At 39.8% G+C, this 18370-nt stretch overlaps 1 protein-coding gene across 1 annotated transcript in view; it reads right to left on the bottom strand.

Annotated features, from left to right (window-relative positions):
- Positions 1 to 18370, bottom strand: part of TRPM6 (transient receptor potential cation channel subfamily M member 6) — a 121993-nt gene that overhangs the window by 53961 nt on the left and 49662 nt on the right. The window contains 7 exon segments of the mRNA XM_032805269.2: positions 3879 to 4034; positions 4200 to 4428; positions 5634 to 5914; positions 7274 to 7411; positions 8735 to 8875; positions 10661 to 10714; positions 13297 to 13431. Coding sequence (XP_032661160.2) covers positions 3879 to 4034; positions 4200 to 4428; positions 5634 to 5914; positions 7274 to 7411; positions 8735 to 8875; positions 10661 to 10714; positions 13297 to 13431 — 1134 coding nt within the window.

Raw genomic sequence — 18370 nt, forward strand, 5'->3', positions numbered from 1 at the left:
GCAACTGTCTTTTGCAAGAAGCAACGCCAGATAATATTCTTAGCATTACACTTAAATACACAAGGTTCTTTTGAGTTTCAAAAGGGTGGTCTTATGGTTACAGCATTGGACTGGGAATCAGGAGATCTGAATCTATTCCCAGCTTTGACACAGACTTCCTGTGTGACCTTGGGCAAATCCCTAAATTGCTTTGTACCTCATTTACCCAATATGTGAAATGGGGATAGTAATAATTCTCAATCTGATAGAGATGTGATGACTATGAATCCATTGATGTTCACAAGACATTCAGATATTACAGTGATGAGCACCACAGAACAGTTCTAAAAATATGTGGAATATATAGAGAGAGATAAAAAATAAAGGATTGCAAAATAATTAACCTGGGGAATTTATTGTGATTTAGACAATGTGCCTGATTAAGGGGGCATGAGTGAGACAGCACCGTTCTTGCACAGATCTGGGCACATAGGCGTGTTGGTGTCTACTTTGCTACCTCCAAGGAACAGATGGGCAGAGCCCTCCACCCACTGACCAGTGCAGACGAGCAGGCACAGGAGGGAAGTCATAATTTGCTGGTGGCATTGTCCTTCAATATATTACTACCCACCACCAGCCCATACAATTTTCTTAAAGTTGTAGTAATGGCTTCTGCCAATTGAAGAAGAGAAAATTGTCCCATGAAAGGATACAACTTCTAGTTTAGCAGACTGAAATATAATTTACAACGACATGTGAAAAGTGCACTTGTACTGAATCTGTATATCCTGGAACTCTCCTGCGGCTTTTTTATATTGTTGTTCATCTCAACTCAGTTCCAGAACATGCATAGCTAATCTTTCCAGTTTATGGAAAAAGAATGAACACTCAACACTCGATAAATGATGAAGCTAACAACAGTGCTTCTCTAGAAAGGAAAACTTCCTGTTTCATTCAAGTCAGATAACCCTCACTCTACTTTGTTCCCTCTACCTGCCTGCAAGGGGTCCTGGCTGCCCATAATTATAATTGGCCTTACCTCTGAATCATAGCTGTTATCTAACCAGTAAAAGGCTTTTTTGAATTGACTTTATTATTCAGACCCTGCAGGGCACAAGTGCACCCACATTCTTCTGCCTCTTAGAAAGAAACACTTCAGAATTGGCATTGCCATGTCTGTTGTGTTTCTGAGGAAGTTCTAGAGAAATTTCTTTTATTTTAGGCAAATTGAGAGTTAATTGTGAAAGAAACATCCCAAACATTTCTCTATTTTTATTGATCATAGGTGAGGCTGGAAGCACCGTTGCCTTAATAATTTCCTATTATAAAACCCTCTTCTCGGATTCTTTTAACTTTTTCAAACTTAAACAGTTCGGGTATCTGGTTCAGGCTGGAATATTATGGAAAATTTTAGCCAAAATGGTTCAGCCATTTCCAAAAATGAGACTAGGGGAAAAAATTGCCAATGATGAAAAATTCTGGTAATCTTTTCTGTGAAGAGCTCTAGTACTCCCTTGCATTGGAGTAGGAATTTGAAATTTGACTGGCCTTTGTGTCAGGGATGTGCCTTTTACTGTCCCTATGAAAAGCTGCCTAAATTTGGCCAAATTATAAGTACATGCTCAGGAGAAACTTCCTAGATTTCAGCAAAAAAATTCCCAGAAGATTCTGTTCACACTAGGCATGCTACAGCCAGGGGATTTCTTTGCAGTTGCAGCTTTGGGCTGCTGTGAAATGTGCTGGGTCAGGGCACCTAAACTAATAACAAAGAAATTATCTCTACTGTGCTGTCAATCATCCAGGCTGAGACAGTGTGAAGGAAGATGTTCCCTGATTCAACCAGGCCTGCAGAGAGAGAGACATGGGGAGCAGCTTGGTACAAGGGGGTTGGGAGAGATTGGGACTGACTGGGCAAAGATATTTGGACTGTGAGCAGGGAAGGTAATGGGGGAATGGGAACCAGTAGGTAGGTGAGAGGCTGGATGAGGCTGGATGAGGTCATGTAATTCCAGCCTGTATCATAATGCATAGGCACAAAAGGACCAAATTAAGGCTGCATAGGCAACCTTAACACCGGCATTTCTAACTTTTGAGTACTTGACTTTAATAATATTCCTCTAACATTTTTGTCTGTGTGAAAAGTGTATAATTATATATCACACACACACACACACACACATATATACATACACACACGATATATAACTAATGCATACATTTATTTATCTATCTAGATACTTATATGGTTATTATCACCATATAAACACCATAACCATGCTCCTCACAACAATGAAAGGATTTTATCCTCACAATACTGCTGTGAGGTAAGGCAGTATTACCTCAGTATTACAGATGAGGAAGTGATATATAAGATTGTCATAGTATTCTTTCCCAAATCTGAACCTTAGCGTCCAGAAAATGAGATACTAGCATGAATCCTCTAAGCTTAATTACCAGCTTAGATCCTGTAGTGTTGCCACCAACCAGAAATTCCAGTGTCTGGTACACTCTGTCCCCCAAAAACCTTCCTTGGGGACCCCAAGACTCAGATTCCTTGAGTCTCACAACAAAGGGGAATAAACCATTTCCCTCCCTAGGTTACCCTGGATGACCCTTCTCCCCCACCAATTCCCTGGTGAGTACAGACTCAATCCCCTTGAACCTTAACTAGGAAAAAAAATCAAACAGGTCTTAAAAAGCAAACTTTTAATAAAAAGAAAGAAAAAACATAAAAATTGTCTCTGTAATCAAGATGAAATATTACAGGGTCTATTAGCTTATAACAGATGGATAAACAGCCTTATCCAGGAAAAATACAATTTAAAATATTTCCAGCAAACTACACATTTGCACATAAAGAAAAACAAATAAAAAGACTATAACCGCCTTTTTACTTACTCACTATTCTGAATAGATAAGAGACTGTAGCAGGGAGATTGCAGAAACCTGGTTTCACCTCTAGTCCTGTCCAGGACCCAGAGAGAACAAAGTCAAACCCAAAACCCACAAACAAAGGCTTCCCTCCCTTGAGATTTGAAAGTATCTTGTTTCCTGATTGGTCCTCTGGTTAGGTGTTGTTTGTTAACCCTTTCCAGGTGAAAGAGACATTAACCCTTAGCTATCTGTTTATGACAAAGATACATTAAGTGATTTGTCCAAAGTCACACAATAACTCTGTGCCTAAGCTGAGAATAGAAGCCATGTCTCCTGAGTTCCAGTCTGGTCCTCTATCCTTCCTAATCTTTCAGGAATATATATTGTTTATAAAGTGATAGAACAGATCTTGCCAGACTTGCCTGTCCTTGTGTGGCGAGAGAGAATCTGGATGGGGGAAAATGTGTGCCGTGTTGATTGTTCTTGTGGACAGATCTCTGGCCTGCAGCCTGGGTAGACTGATTTCAAATTGCCACCTTTTTAAATAGCCGGAGGATCCCATCCACCCCTGCACCAGCTACCCAGGCAGCACCTTTCATTTATTGCCCCCTTTCCAGTGTGTTGAACCACCAATTCTCTGCTAGCATTCTCCCCCCACAGGCTCAAGGTTGCTGTACAATGTGGGAAAAGTCTGAAATGTCCAAACTCAATCCCAGACTGGGGAGATCCTTTGGGAAAGAAATTCCAAAACTGAAATCACCTCCCAACTCTCATCCGTTCCTTACGCCCTCTGCCCCACAGTCTTCCGTGTGTGTGTGCATGCCAAACTTACTTACAATGAATGGGACTAGTCGAAGAGTGAAGTCTTACTCACATTGAATAAGGGAGATGGTAATAAGCTTTCTAATCTAAGTCTTATAATCATTGTAATATTTTAAGACAAAAAGCTTTCAATGGAAAACTACCAACCCAGATGTTATCCCTGTTTTGTGAAAATAAATGCTTAAAGGTGATGCCAGACTAACCAGAGACAACTCATCTTTAATGGTGGATGGGCTCTGATCACTGTGATGCCACGTGAACTGATGAAAGTCCTGGAGCTGTGGCACATGGGACATTTCTGCCTTGCTTTTAAACTCCAGCATCAAGATGGTGGGAGGCAGAAGAATACTTAGAATGACCTAAAAGAGAAACAGAAGTCTGAGCAACTGCATTCAGCATGCATGCTGTCTTTAATGTGGGTCTGCATTAGATTAGGACAAAAACTAGCTACATGTAAGGAGAAAGTATGCTTCAGCATAATTTTTCTCTGTGGGTTTAGATGAGGCACAAGTCAGTGAGTTTACCTTAAACCAGGAGTTCTTCCGCATCTTCAGGCGTCCCATCCACATATCAGTTAGTAACATCTGTGTGCAAGTGTGAGACACAAAGCGCCGCAGCCCCACTGACACAGCCAGTTTCAGGCAAGTTGAGTTGCTCCAATTTTTCAGCTCAGAGGTCAGTAGCTTCATGGCCATCTGCTCATTCTGTTTGAACGCATTATCCAGCACATCTAGGGCAAGCTGCCCAAATTCACTAGGACAGACAGAGAAAAAAGAAATCACCATTTTACAGTATGGAGGAACAACCACAACTGAAAATGATCATGAGGTCACATCTCTAGTTCAAAAGCTTCTTTCACATGTGGTGAGATATGAAATTGTATTAACTATGACATCCCCATCTCTTCATGCTGTCTCAGCATTGTACCCAGAGGAAAAATAATTCAGGCAATAAATCTAAATCTCTCCTCCTAATCTCAGGTTTTACTCTACATTCCTGATCCTTGATCTTTAATTAGCCTCATTGTGTGGTTTCACACACATGCCATATAGTTCAGCCTATTATTTCATTCAGTAATGCACTTGCAAACATAGTACACAGGCACTGTGCTCAACTGCGTAAGCAGCCTCAGATTGAGTCAGATCCTAAGCACCTCTCAATGGGAGTTGAAGATGCTCATCACCTTAGTGAATAAACTTTGCTTTGAAGAGAGCCCTATAATTGCATGTAAACAAAGATAATAATTTGTCCTTGAGCTCGGAATCTGCTCCATTATGGCTCTGAAAGTACAGGACATTACATCAATAAAAGTCAAGGTGCACTACCTGATTAGGGAGCAGTTGTACATTTCATGATTTCATGATACAAAAACCTAAATACTGAATGTTTAACAGGTATTCAAAGAATGAAACTAAAACTTAAAAATTGGAGGACATGATGAAACTGCTTGGGCTGCTCAACAAAGTAGCTTCTTTGAGTCACTCAGATATGATATCAGCACATTTCTCCTTTAGGCCTTAAATAGACAAGGATAGGTGGGATATTAGTACATGTTAAGTTACATATAGATACTAATATATTTGAAAAGCCTTATGTAGACAAGGCACCTGGACTTAACACATGTTAAACTATTCAAGTTAAAGCCTAAAGAGAAGTTTAGGCTTTAACTTCACCAGTTTAGCTTGGTATTAAAGGCAACTGTCCTTGTCTACTTTAGACTTTTCAAACTTGTTAGTTAGCTAATATATACTAACATCACTCCTTTAAATCCTCATGTAGACAAGGTCTTAGTGTGTCTCCTTCATATATTAAACTGAGCAGATAGCAAAAAGTGCTTCTTGTACATTTCATAGCATATGCAGCCACTGATCTTACAGGTTAGCTGATGGAAAGAAGAATATCTAACTATTCTAAACACTGTAGATTTTTATTAACTGTAGTGAAGGAAGAACTCCTACTCTGAGTACTTCTTCAATTCTTCTGAGGTGTCATCCACCATGTTGCTCTGTTTGGCTTCATGTGCCATTGCTCTATAGAGTTTGCAAGCCACGACTGCCTTGACCATGGCTTCCTCTCCATGCTGCCAGAAGAACATTGCCATCTTCTGTCTCTTCATTAACACTGCCCAAACCAAGAGGTCATTATAGGGGTAAATAAAGCCAGCTGACTCATGGTCTTCTAAGAAGCTGAGTTCATCTTTTGACTTCTTCTTAGACTTATGAAAAGCAGTTGACTTTTCCTGTAAAACAGACAACATCTGAGCAAGTTGCTGCATCCTGAATACATGTAATGCATTATTAACTTGGTTGTTCCTCAGTCATTATATAGATGGGACGTTAGAAGAATGGCTAAGATAACATTCAAAATATGAATATAAGCAGTTGTTTGGATCAACAAAAGCAAAAAATGCACTAAGAAAATTAAATGTGATTTCCACATTCTGAACCTGTGTCTCAGCTTTTAGATCCTGATCCAACCAAACAGGGAGTGCCCTCCACTCCCATTGATTTATTAAACTAATTTTACTAATGCACTAGTCTACTTATGTCACACTAATGGAAGAAAATGGACTAGTAAAATCAAACATCAGTGAGAAAGCTGTGACAGCTATCTTGATTTTTAATATATGTGTCACATTTTACAGTAAGTTGTGTATTTATGGTATGTTGTGTTTGGGCCTGAACTGTCTCACTTTAAAATCAGGGAGGGAAATCCTGTTGCTTCAATAAGACTGCTCTGATGAGTAGCTTTTCACCACTGAGGTTCACAAACTGGCCCTCGGGAATTCTAATGAAGTCCCATGGACTCAAAGACTTTAAGGCCAGAAGGGGTCTTGATCATCTAGTATGATCTCCTAAACATTGCAGGCTAAGGAACCTCATCCACCCCTGTAATAGACCCATAATCTCTGGCTGACTTACTGAAATTCTCAAATCATGATTTAAAGACTTGCAGTTACAGAGACTCCACCATCTACTCTAATTCATACCAGCAAGTGACCCATGCGCCGTTCTGCAGAGGAAGGTGAAAAACCTCCCAGTCTCTGCCAATCTGACATGGGGGAAAACTCTAGTTTTATGCTGTTATCTGAGAGAAGAATGTAATTCTTTTTGTTATCTGCACCTGACAATTTCAAGAGAAAATATTTTGCCATCTGCTTGCAATTTACAACAACATCAGCTCTTTTCTCAAGGGGATTATTATTGCCACTTACATAAAAGTTTCTGAGAGGTTTGAGGCAATGAATTCCTTTGCCTGCATCCAAATAAGTGGGTTTTTCATCTGTGCTTTAAATTAGGAGATTTTGGCAATGTTACATTTCAAAGAATGAAAGCCCTTATCAACAAGGGGATGAAGATTAATTAGTTTAATTAAAACAACTGGAGCTTTACTGTAATATTGTAAAATAGCAGCAATTGTACTTCTTGAGCTGTGTGTGATACAACCTTAATGTCTTTGGTGTTTAGAGAGAGTTAAGCATGATAAGTATCCAGACTGCATCTCGCATGTCTAAAATAACTCTCTTGACAAACTAATCTAATTTTTCAGTCTATTGTACCCCTAAAGTATCCCCAGCATAAGCAGGCAATGACAGTACCTTGTATTTGTAAGGCTGTGCTGTTCTGATGAACTGAGAATGCAAGGTGTTTTCAGCAGATTCAACTCTGCTACCCATCTGATTATGTCGACAAAGGGAGTGATGAGAAAGGCTCTGAGCAAAGCTGGAGACCACACTCTAGTTCCAAAGATATCCCACAAAACACAAAGAGAAAAATATAAATTAGGGATGAAATTTGCCTTCATTTCGTTTGGTGATCTATCTGCCAGGCTAATAATTATTGTGCAATTTCTGGAACTTATGACAAAGAAAAATGGCGTATTTTGAATTTGGTGAGAATACCTGTTGATAATAACCCTACTCTTGTAAAAAACTGCCATAAGATATGTAAGAATCTCAAGTCGTCAGAACCTCCTATTTATATTCCTTCTACCAGAACGCATCTCTATTATCTCTGGGGACTTTATTCAATATTAATTCCAAGGGAAGTTGACTATCTACTGAATTGTTAATACCACTTCCTGCAGCTACTAGTTTTTTTGAAGACCTAATCCCACTCAACCATATGAAAGTTGTGAAATTTGATGAGTGCTATGGCTGCAGAAAATTGAGGTTTCATATTCAGAAAGTCAACTGGCACCTCCAATATTTTTGATTAAGTACAGTATATCCCAATTCAGAAAATTAATTGGGTTGCTATCTCTTCATTTTTTCCATTAATTCTATAATTGTATTCTATATTTTTCCTCTGATTTCCTCATACCAGTTTGAGCATTGTCATTAATTCTGACAGCAATACATTGTGAGTTTGGCTTATGGAATTATTGTACTTAAAGTTCTACTCTGAAAACTCAGTATGGAAAAAAGACACTTTCTTACTCGATAGATTAATTTTTTGTGTAATCAGAGTTATACCTGATTAATTTACTGAAAAGTTTGGACTGCTTTTCAATTGTTAGTCTTGAAGGGCCAACACAGGAAAATGAGAGTGAGTTGGATTCTATATTTTTCTGGTGCATCATCAATGAAAGTTTTTGGTTTGTATAGCCAACACTAATGACCTAATCCAAACCCACTGAAATCAATGGAAAGAATCCCACTGACTTAACTGCGCTTTGGAACAGCTCCCTTAAAACATCCTGGGAAGATAATGTCATCTCACAGGTGTAAATGAGGAGCCACCGGCCTGAAAATCCTTTCTTACAGGTGATGATGAATGAGAAAAAAACACAACTTGGCTTTCAGAGGCCAGGATCAGTTTGCTGAACAAGCAGTTCACTTAAAGAAACACCTTTTTACTTGTAAACTTATCAAGATTGATAGGGAAATTATTGAAAGACATTAAATGCCATTTTACCATTAATGTCATTTTAATGGTTACTTTTCAGAGCAAAGCCACACTTGAAGTGAAAAGTATTATAATTATTATTACCTAGACCTTTCTGACTATTATAGTTTGGCTGCTCCCAATGACACAAATAGCCATTTCATTGATGTTACCTTGCGTTTTCTGTAAAGGCTGTTGTACAGAACTCTGAAATGTTTCCTTGTGTAGCTGCTCCGATAAGCTCCACCTATCAGATACTCTATCACCAGCCCGATATCAATCAATGATATCTTATAGTCCAAAGGAAGGGCACTCTGTAAGACAAACATTTACAACATTTTATAATGCCATTTTATACAGCAACCCACGAACCCAGTGTGAGGTCCATGGGTCCTGAACCCCAGCTTCCGGGCCACTGCTGCATTCATAACACCACCTGATGGCTCTACTTGTGACTGAAGAATCAGGACCCCTAAGGCTTACTCTCAACGAAAGGTACCATCCATAGTGCACTGATTGGAGGAGCTCCTGTAGTCCCTGATTGGGCCAGATATACTATTTAATCCAGAAAGAGACATACGAAGTTTTTTGTGTACAAGGTGAATTCTGGCTTGTAGTTGCTACAGAGCCTGCCATCCACTACCTGACTCCTGGCCTTGTCCTAGTTCCTGACTTCAACCATGTCCTGTTCCCAACTCCTGTCCTCAGCCTCATTCCAGTCCCTGAACCCTATTGCCCTAGTTTCTGACTGCTCCAGCTCCACCCCTAGGCTATGGATCTTTGGCTTCCAACTCAGTGCTGGTCCTTGGCTTCAACTCCTGTTTTCTGTCTGACCCCAGGCCCAACTTTCGGTTCTGACACCTGGCAGCTGACTCCAGACCTGTCCACTGGCCTTGACTTCCTGAACAACTTGCTGACCTCCACAGGCCACGCTGCCCAAGTCTTGGTCACTAGTACCAATCTTCTACAGATCCTGACACCCAGCTAACATGAACTGAGTTGTGAAATCTTAGCATAAAACTCCTAAATCTGACAGAGAGCACATAGATTCTTCAGGCATATGATGCTGCTATAAAAGTAAGACAATCAAATACCTGTCAACAGGTTGTGTGTCAAAATTGGTAAAACAATGTCTACCATCCATTGCACTCTAAAGTTTATAATTAGGTATATTACAATAACAGCATTTTGTAACATAGTTCAAACATAGGCAAGACCAAACTGCACTGTAACAATCATGAGAGGAACATGTTAAAACATAATCCCCAACACAGTCAAATAGATAGGCCCTCAGATAAGTTGGATCCAGAAGTGAAAACAGATTTGAAGTGAGCCACTCATTGGGCCAGTCAAAATTAACTGCTTCAGAGAGGTCATCTTTGAAGCATGGTCTACACTTAAAATTTGATTAGACTAAGGTCTAATTTGAGCACCATACTTAAAACAATCTAATCCCCAGTGTAGATGTGGGTAGGTCAGCAGAAGAATTTGTTTTATCCTACAATGTGTATACTTGGCAGACACAATGAAATTAATCCAGTCTTAGATCTGGCCATCCCTTGCACTTGACATCAGACGCAAAAAGAACAGCCTCACTGCTTCCTATATTAGCAATGTCACACGATACAAGAGATAACAAAAGTTTGAAACAGACTAGCTGTTGCTAATTCCTCTCCAAGCAGTAATTATTCACTGCCACCTTCTGTTCTCCTAGAGTGTACAGTTTACAGAAAGAGTGCTGCACCCATCAGAATATTTTGCTGTCACTGTTGAGCAGGGCAATTCTTTTGACTGAAAAAAATGGTTAAAACAATTAACTGTGGCAGGGTTACTGTAATGGTTCCCCAAATCCTTGATGTGTTTAATAATGAGAGTTTGAACAGTTGGGAGGGCAAGCCATTACAATAAGGTACAGAACTCTGAAGAGCATTCCATAGCTTTGGGGAATTAGTGGGCTAAAGACAATTCATTCAGTAGAAATGAAACCATCATTTCTAATTCTAAACCTTCTACAATACTATCTGATGGCAATTTGTGTCACTAGATCCTGGTATATTAAGTTATACTCTTTGATTCCCAGACTTTCAGATTTAGATTACCTGTTTTACATCTCGAACGAGATGATGCAAAAGTAGATTTGTTGGTCCTTGTTTCTGTGATGTTAATCAAAAGAAAAAGAAATTAAACAAATGTGCATGTTTATGCATTAATTTCAAAGTCTGTGATAGAGAGCTGTTTAGAGATCCATAGGATAATCAGTAGTTATTCAAGCTTCCTGCAGTTCTACAAATGGCCTTCAATCCAAATCTGCAACCAGCACACTATTATCGCAGTCCTGGGCCTCTCCTAAAATAAGACTAATTGTCTCCTTTGCGAAACTGTATGACAGTTTTTAATAAGCAGCATATACACCAGCCCAGGTTAAAATCTAAATTCATTTTTCATGACATTCAGTTTGAAACAAGCTGTCAAGAATTGAAAGACTGGTACATAGAACCAGGGCCGGCTCTACAGTTTTCGCCGCCCCAAGCAGAGCGCTGAATTGCTGCTGCAAACAGCTAAACATAGAAGTTGCTGCCAAATTGCCACACCACGGAAACGTGCCTGTCGCCCTAAGGGCATACAGACTGTCCCTGCCGTCCACAGCGGCAATTCAGCGTGCTGCTTGGGGGCAAAACAACAGGGACTGCAGCCCCTTGGAGATTGCTGCCTCAAGCACCAACTTGGAATGCTGGTACCTGGAGCCGGCCCTGCATAGAACCAAGTATCCCCTGCCTCAAAATCTTATCATAATTACAGCTGATCAAAATATTTTAATTACAACATTCTGAGGAACAATGGCCTTTCTTCAACAATGAAAAATGTAATTTGTTCTCAATTTCTTGATTTTGTTATTATTTTTACATTAAAATTTTTTCAGTTCAGATTTTAATGGGGGGGAGGAATCTTTCTCCCCCCAAGCCTTTTTTTCTATGGAAAAATTGGAACACATTTTTTTTCAGATATGTTCATCATTTTTGATCAGCTCAAGCAATAGCACTGTTGTAACATTGAAAATGTGTTATATTTTGTTTTCCTTTGTTAAATGTGTTGGGTACCTTTTATTCACACATGAATGAAAGCAAGTTACAAATTTTACCACTCAGGCACAGTGTGGAAAGGGCTTTGGAGCACCCATCCCTTCCCATTCCTGAGTAGAACCTCTGCTCATTCTGTCTATTTTTTTTTTTGCCCTGAACAGAGGGTGCAGACTTTACAGGCGTAGAGCTGCATTAACCTGTAGAGAACTGAAGCAGAAGCAGGGTTCTCAAAGCAACGTTCTCACTCAAGACATGCATTGTGTTGTTGGAGGTCTTTCACTTCCCTTCTTTCATTCCCGTGAGTCCAAGATGGAGAAATAGGCTTTGCCCTTAGGCAGAGAGTAGAGTTTGGTCATTGCAAAAAGGGCTTTGAAATTACCCTTCAAGGGTAATGCTTCTCTTAGGGGACACCTAAAGATCAATCCTTTGGGCTGTATTGTAATTCACTTATTCCAAGAGTACTCTCATTGGTTTCAATGGGAGTACTTCAGGAGTAACATATATTCAGTGTAAATAAGGGTGTCACAATATGGCCCATAGATTGCAATATAATTTAGTAAAAGCCACAGCTTCCCAGATTTGTGACCAATTTTATTAGAGTTGACAGAAGTATAAGAGGCTGCCCTGCAGGAACTAGTGCAGTAAATGAATGTTGTCAAAATGGAAAACTGAGGGCTATATCTTTAGGATTTCAAATTCAAATGAAAATTTAATTCAAGTGGGTCAGCTTCTTGCCAGAGGCCTTCCATTTGGAAAAAAAAAAATACTCTTTCTATAGTATGCAAAAAATAGTCTTGGCCTAGAAAGCATTAAATCAGTTATTATTTAGGTGAAACACTACTTTAAACATTTTTATTGGCCCCATATTGCAAGATAACAGTAGTGCAGGAAAGGAGACATGCATCAGTGATATTTACATTCTTGCACCTTCAGTAGCCACTTACAACTTAAAGTCTGACTTGGCAGCTTTATATACCCACTTTGCCTGGATGTAACTGGCTATGCAAAGTGCAGGGCAGGGGAGAGCCAGGTCCTATAAGCTACATTTTCAAAAAAGTTGTGCTTCTGAATTCAGTATCTATATCTACACTAGCAATTGAACAACAAAACTTTTGTCTTTCAGAGGTGTTAAACTCCCTCTCCCCTGAAAGAGAGAAGCTTTTCCGCAACAAGCACCAATGTGAACATCGCATTTTCAGCAGGAGCATTCTCCTGCCGACAATGCAAATGCCACTTGTTCAGGGTGGAAGTTTCTTGCTGGCAGGAGAGCCAACCAACAGCAGCTACACTGTGCAACTTTTAGCAGCACGGCTGTAGCGACACAGCCATTTTGCTAAAAGCTGTGTAGTGTAGACACAGCCTCAGTTAAAAACAGCCACTTCTTTTGAACAGCTCAGGAACTGTGAGCCTGTTTGGTTGTCCTTGTTCAGACATTTACACCAGTACAATGAGGGTTTAAAACACTATGCCCCACAGATTGCAATATAAATGGTAGCATTTACACCCACTTTACACTGGTGTGACTACATAAGGCGCAAATCAATAGGGAATCAGGCCTTCCGGTTCTGCCATTTTTATCTAGTCTGTCTGTCTGTCCATCCAATACCTAGCTATCTAGCCAGAAGTTACTTTGCAATGGGGTTTTAGGTACTCACTGTATTGTAGAGTTCTTCCAGTTGGGATATAGTAAGGAAACGGTGCAGATTCACTCCATGCTCTATTAACAGCTTTACAAAATCCACCCGGTCCATCACTAAAGCATCCAGCATTGCCTGTTCCAGGGAGCCAACCTTCAAAAGGTGAGGGAGAAGGGGAGGAAAAGAAGAAAATGAGAAAAGTAAATCATTCTGGATTAAATAAAATAAACCTTGAACAAGAGTTAAGGATCTATTTATCTCAATGCTTTGTCCTTATATTTCATGCGTACTGTAGAAAATAAAAATATGTTAGAAGATGCACAGATGTAAAAATCCAGTGAGGAAAACAATTATGCATAAACCAAACCTTAACAAAGACATCTTCAAATTTGCCTTTACAAGCATTGCACAGACAGTGCATTTCCTATTGGCCTTCTTTTTAAGTCACTTCAGCGTCAGCATTTAATCTGTCATAATGAAAAGACTTCCTGATTTGTCACATAACAAAAAACAAAGGAACTCTATGAGACCAAGGTATTTAAAAGGAAGGCTATATTAAAAAAGAGAAAGAATCTACGGTAAGATAAACTTTCTGAAAATTATATTTGAAGATGATAAAAAAGACAAAACGGTGTAACACAGAATAGTATCTACATTAAAATGGAGGACCCAATTCAGAAAGTGCTCCAAGCATAGGACTTTCATTTACCTTAACAGAATTTCCATATGCACAGCAGCTAAGGAATTGGGCCTATGGAGTGCTGTGATTTCAAATATCTACTTTGGTTCTACAAAATATGCATGCATGCATACATCCATACAAATAGGAAACTATGTATGCAAAATGCATGTTTTGGTGTGCAAACTGGGAAATAGCCAATACCAATTTTGCACACACAAATACTTCTTCCAATGTGCAGGTTTATATTTTGTGGATGTAATATATTAACAGATGTCTAGTATGTATTAAAAAAGATTGTCACATTATGGCTGTGCAAAGTTTGTGTAAATTATTAAATTACTGTGGTTGCAGAAATTTTTCAGTCTTCATTGTACAATCTATTTGATACTGAACTTACCTTTATGCAGAAATGTAGTTACAGCTGATTATAATCATTACCTGTTGAACTTTTAGAACAACATTTTCAAAAGGAAATGGTCCACAATCCATGCATAAGTGTGCACTTTCACTTGTACATACAAATACTAAGAAAGTACACACAAATCACTTGGAAATTGCTGCCTTCATAACTGGCAATTTGAATACACAGTAGTCAGGATAACTGCACAAAAATATAGACCCTCCCAGTTGCGTATTGACTTTGGGCCCCACTAATTAAAAATCTGTCTTTTACAGCTCACCAGAAGAGGTGTTTTGTTTTGTTTTTTAAGTGGGCTTGTGCCTGTCTTTTGCTTCCCTTTATGTTGTATAATGAAAATGTTGCTGTTAAACAGTTTTTTCTGCTTGTTTTTTAACTTTGAAATATCAGGGATCTAGACCAGGCCCAGGAAGGCCATATGTTACACGAGAAAATTAGTTACTGAAAAACCCACACCTCTGTGCAGCATAGTTAAGCTGACTTAACCTCCAGTACAGACAGCACAAGGTCAACAGAAGAATTCTTCCATCTACCTAGCTACTACCTTTCAGGGAGGAGGATTGTTCTTCAAGTAAGTATGAGGTAGTAGCTTCTTCTTTGTGACATTGGAGATATTCATAGAGTCAATGATTTTGTATTAGACAGGTGCAATACCATGAAGTCTCTTCTTTCTGGAGATATTTTAATTGATTCCTCTGCATACATGTCAAACACGAGATGGACATCATCACAGGTCTAATATTTTCTCTGTAACCTCATAATGAAGCGTTCAGCCAAATCTCAGCAGGTGTTAACAGTTTCTGGTTTGTCAAGAGCTTGTACTTTTATGACTGCTATGCTGAAAAGCCTCTGCTGGCATAAGATACTGGTCATGTTGTGAGTAAGTTCTGGCTTAGGAAGACGTGGCAAGACGTGCACAAGTTTGTTTTTCACCTGGCACCTACACATTGTGCTGTCACATTCAAACATCAATTGTGGTACCACAGAGAACTCATACTTTCCCAAAGCCTCATGAAGATCAACATCATGCTGAAATCTGGACATTAGAAGACCAAACAATGACCTATGTGCAGTTACCTCTGTATTAGTCCCTGCCACCTTCACTCTGACTTTTTTACTTTGCATCCAAGCACTGCTTCAGTTTGTTCTTGACTGGAACCCACAGATTGATGAAGCCTTGGATAATTCTTTGGATTTTTGATGGCTTCATGCAAGTCATGACTCAAAGTATCCATTGCACTGACATTTTAGCTATATTATCACTGAAGACTGCTTTTTTCATATTAATGAGCTCTGGTCTATCATATGCAAATAGGTGGCCAGTGTGAGTAAGTTTGTCCAGTAGCTTTAAAATTGCCCCTTCTTGGCATTTCAGCACCTAATGACTCTATATGGTGCTTGATCACTTCTGAGGAAGTCATCCAAGCTACACTTAATATTGCATTCAAAACTAGGTGGAGTTCTGAACTTATCAGGAAGAGCATTTGGATGTTGTGTCATGCCTATCTACCCCCAATGATTTTAATTCATCTGTTTTCATGTTCCTGGGCTTCATCTGAAGCAAGTGCGCAGAAAGGAACTGGTAATCTTTTAACAATCCCATTTCCTTTTTGAAACTCCTCCAATCTTCAACTTTTTCCTGTCGCTCGATGTACTTCCTCTTCAACCTTGCCAAATGCAATTTATGAGTGCGCTTCTTACAGCTTATAAGGTGCCCACTGCATGTTGTGTTTAACCAGGTCCTCCACAGTAGTAGCTGAATCTTTGGATACTACTAGTCAGTAATATTTGTCTCCCCTTTGATGCCAAAAAATGATCATGACCAAAAGAAAAACAATGGGTTTGTAATAAATTACTTTGGGAATGTAATTAAGTATGTTATGTAACTATGTGCATACCATTTGCAGATGGATTCTAGTAATTTTTGGCTGGAACAGTGCCTCATTACAACTCTTTTGGCATAATAAGCAAAGCCGATCATCAATGCCACTGAACATCCTCTTTTTCCCGATGATGACAAACAATTTGAAGCATTCCATTTATAGCAATCAGTAATTTTAACATGAATCAGATATCATGTTCTGAGCATTAAGTGATAACACAGTACTGTCAGTCGAGGGCCACAGTTTAACACTGTGAAAGCTACGTGTTTGGCATCAGGGCCAGCACAACCCATTAGGTGACCTAGGCAGTCGCCTAGGGCGCTAACATTTGGGGGCAGCGAATGGAAGAGCCGGACCTTATGCCGCCTCTGTCAGGAGTGGCATTTCGGGGGCGGGACTTTCCGCCACCAGGAACAGCAAAAAAGCTGGTGGCGCTCCTATTTAGTATACCTGTGTTAAAGTATAATTTTAAAAAAATGTTGATTTTTAAACATTTGCTGGACTATATAGCTACATAATTATTCGAGATGTGTCATGTATGGAACCATTGTCTTCTCAGGAGAAAGGGCTTTCGAATGATACCCAACTTGATCCATTTCCAACATTGTATTATCAAAATTTCCATGAACCAGAAGTCCCCCCTGCCATGCCACAGAAGTCCCCCCTGCCATGCCTGCCATGCCTTATCTTTCTGTTATTAATGTACCCATAAAATTACACATGCTCTCACACAATGAGTGACCACCCTGTGAAAAGTTTGGTTTAAGTGACTTAACTAGCATCACATGGGAACCCTTTGGCAGAGGAAAGGGTAGAATCTAATTGTTCAAGGCAGCATTCAACTGCCTTAATCATGAGATCATCCTTTCTCTTCCTGAAATCCTTTGCTTCATTCACAACACTCCTTACAAGTTCTGCAACTAATGAAACACAGGTCCTATAGACTATAGTCTCCTTCACTAACTAACCCTGATTCATCCCCAGAGCAAGTCTAACCTGTGCAGTGAATGAGACAGAGGACCTGTGGAAAATATAGTATGTGATCATGTAATTAAAGACCATATCATAACACATAAGCGCAAAGTTGCACAGGCAACTTTAATTCTGACATTTCCAAACTTTTGAGTGCCTGACTTTGCAACCTTAACATTCTTTTAAAACAAGTTTATTTGTGCGTAATTTCCAGGTTTTTAAAGAAGTAAATTGAAAAAAACCCAAAATTCCACCCTGTAGAATCATACTGTGACCCACATGGGTCATCAGCAGACCTCTGCCACTTCTGTACAGAACAACAGATAGCAATAACAGGTTGTCCTTCTCTGTGGGGACCAGCACACACTTTGCCAGTGGGTTCCACATAAATTTGCTGAAAGCAGAGGAAGTGCTAGACTCAGGAATCTTGGGTTCCATTCCAGTCTCTGGAAAGGAATGTTCTCCAGTGCTCACTATCCCTTCTGCCTATTTGCCCGTCATGTCCTTATACCAGACACGACTACAGAGCTCTCTTTTACGCACCAGATGCATTCATCACAAGATCCTTTAATGCTCTGCCAGATATGGCTGAGATTCATTTAAATAAGGTATTTTACTCACTGTGTCACCTAAAGGCTGAGCGGTATAATACAGTTTAACATTCCATTATGCACCCCAAACTTGACCCAATCCTGATATTCTATGATTAGAGAAGAGACCTCAGGAGGTCATCTAGTCCAACCCCTGGCTCAAAGCAGGACCAATCCCCAGACAGATTTTTGCCCCAGATCCCTAAGTGGCCCCCTCAAGGATTGAGCTCACAAATCTGAGTTTAGTAGGCCAATGCTCAAACCACTGAGCTATCCCTCCCCCTATACCCCATCCCCTCCAATCTGTCCCTATACCAGACCTGTTTCTTCCCCACATCCACTTTCTTCCCCACATCCACTTCCTCATCCCAGCCCCATTCTTCTTGCTTATCCAGACCCAGTCTCTACTCCTCAAGCTTCTCATTCCAGTCTGTTCATCCCAGTCCCATGCCTTCTGAGCTCCCCCCAGTCCCAGTCTTGACTCCCCATGACTCCTTGTCCCAGTCTCTTAGCCCAGTTAGTCAGTCCCAGTGGTCTCCCTAACTCC

Source organism: Chelonoidis abingdonii, chromosome 6 (genome assembly GCF_003597395.2).
Source record: "Chelonoidis abingdonii isolate Lonesome George chromosome 6, CheloAbing_2.0, whole genome shotgun sequence".
In the NCBI taxonomy this organism is placed as follows: Eukaryota; Metazoa; Chordata; order Testudines; family Testudinidae; genus Chelonoidis; species Chelonoidis abingdonii.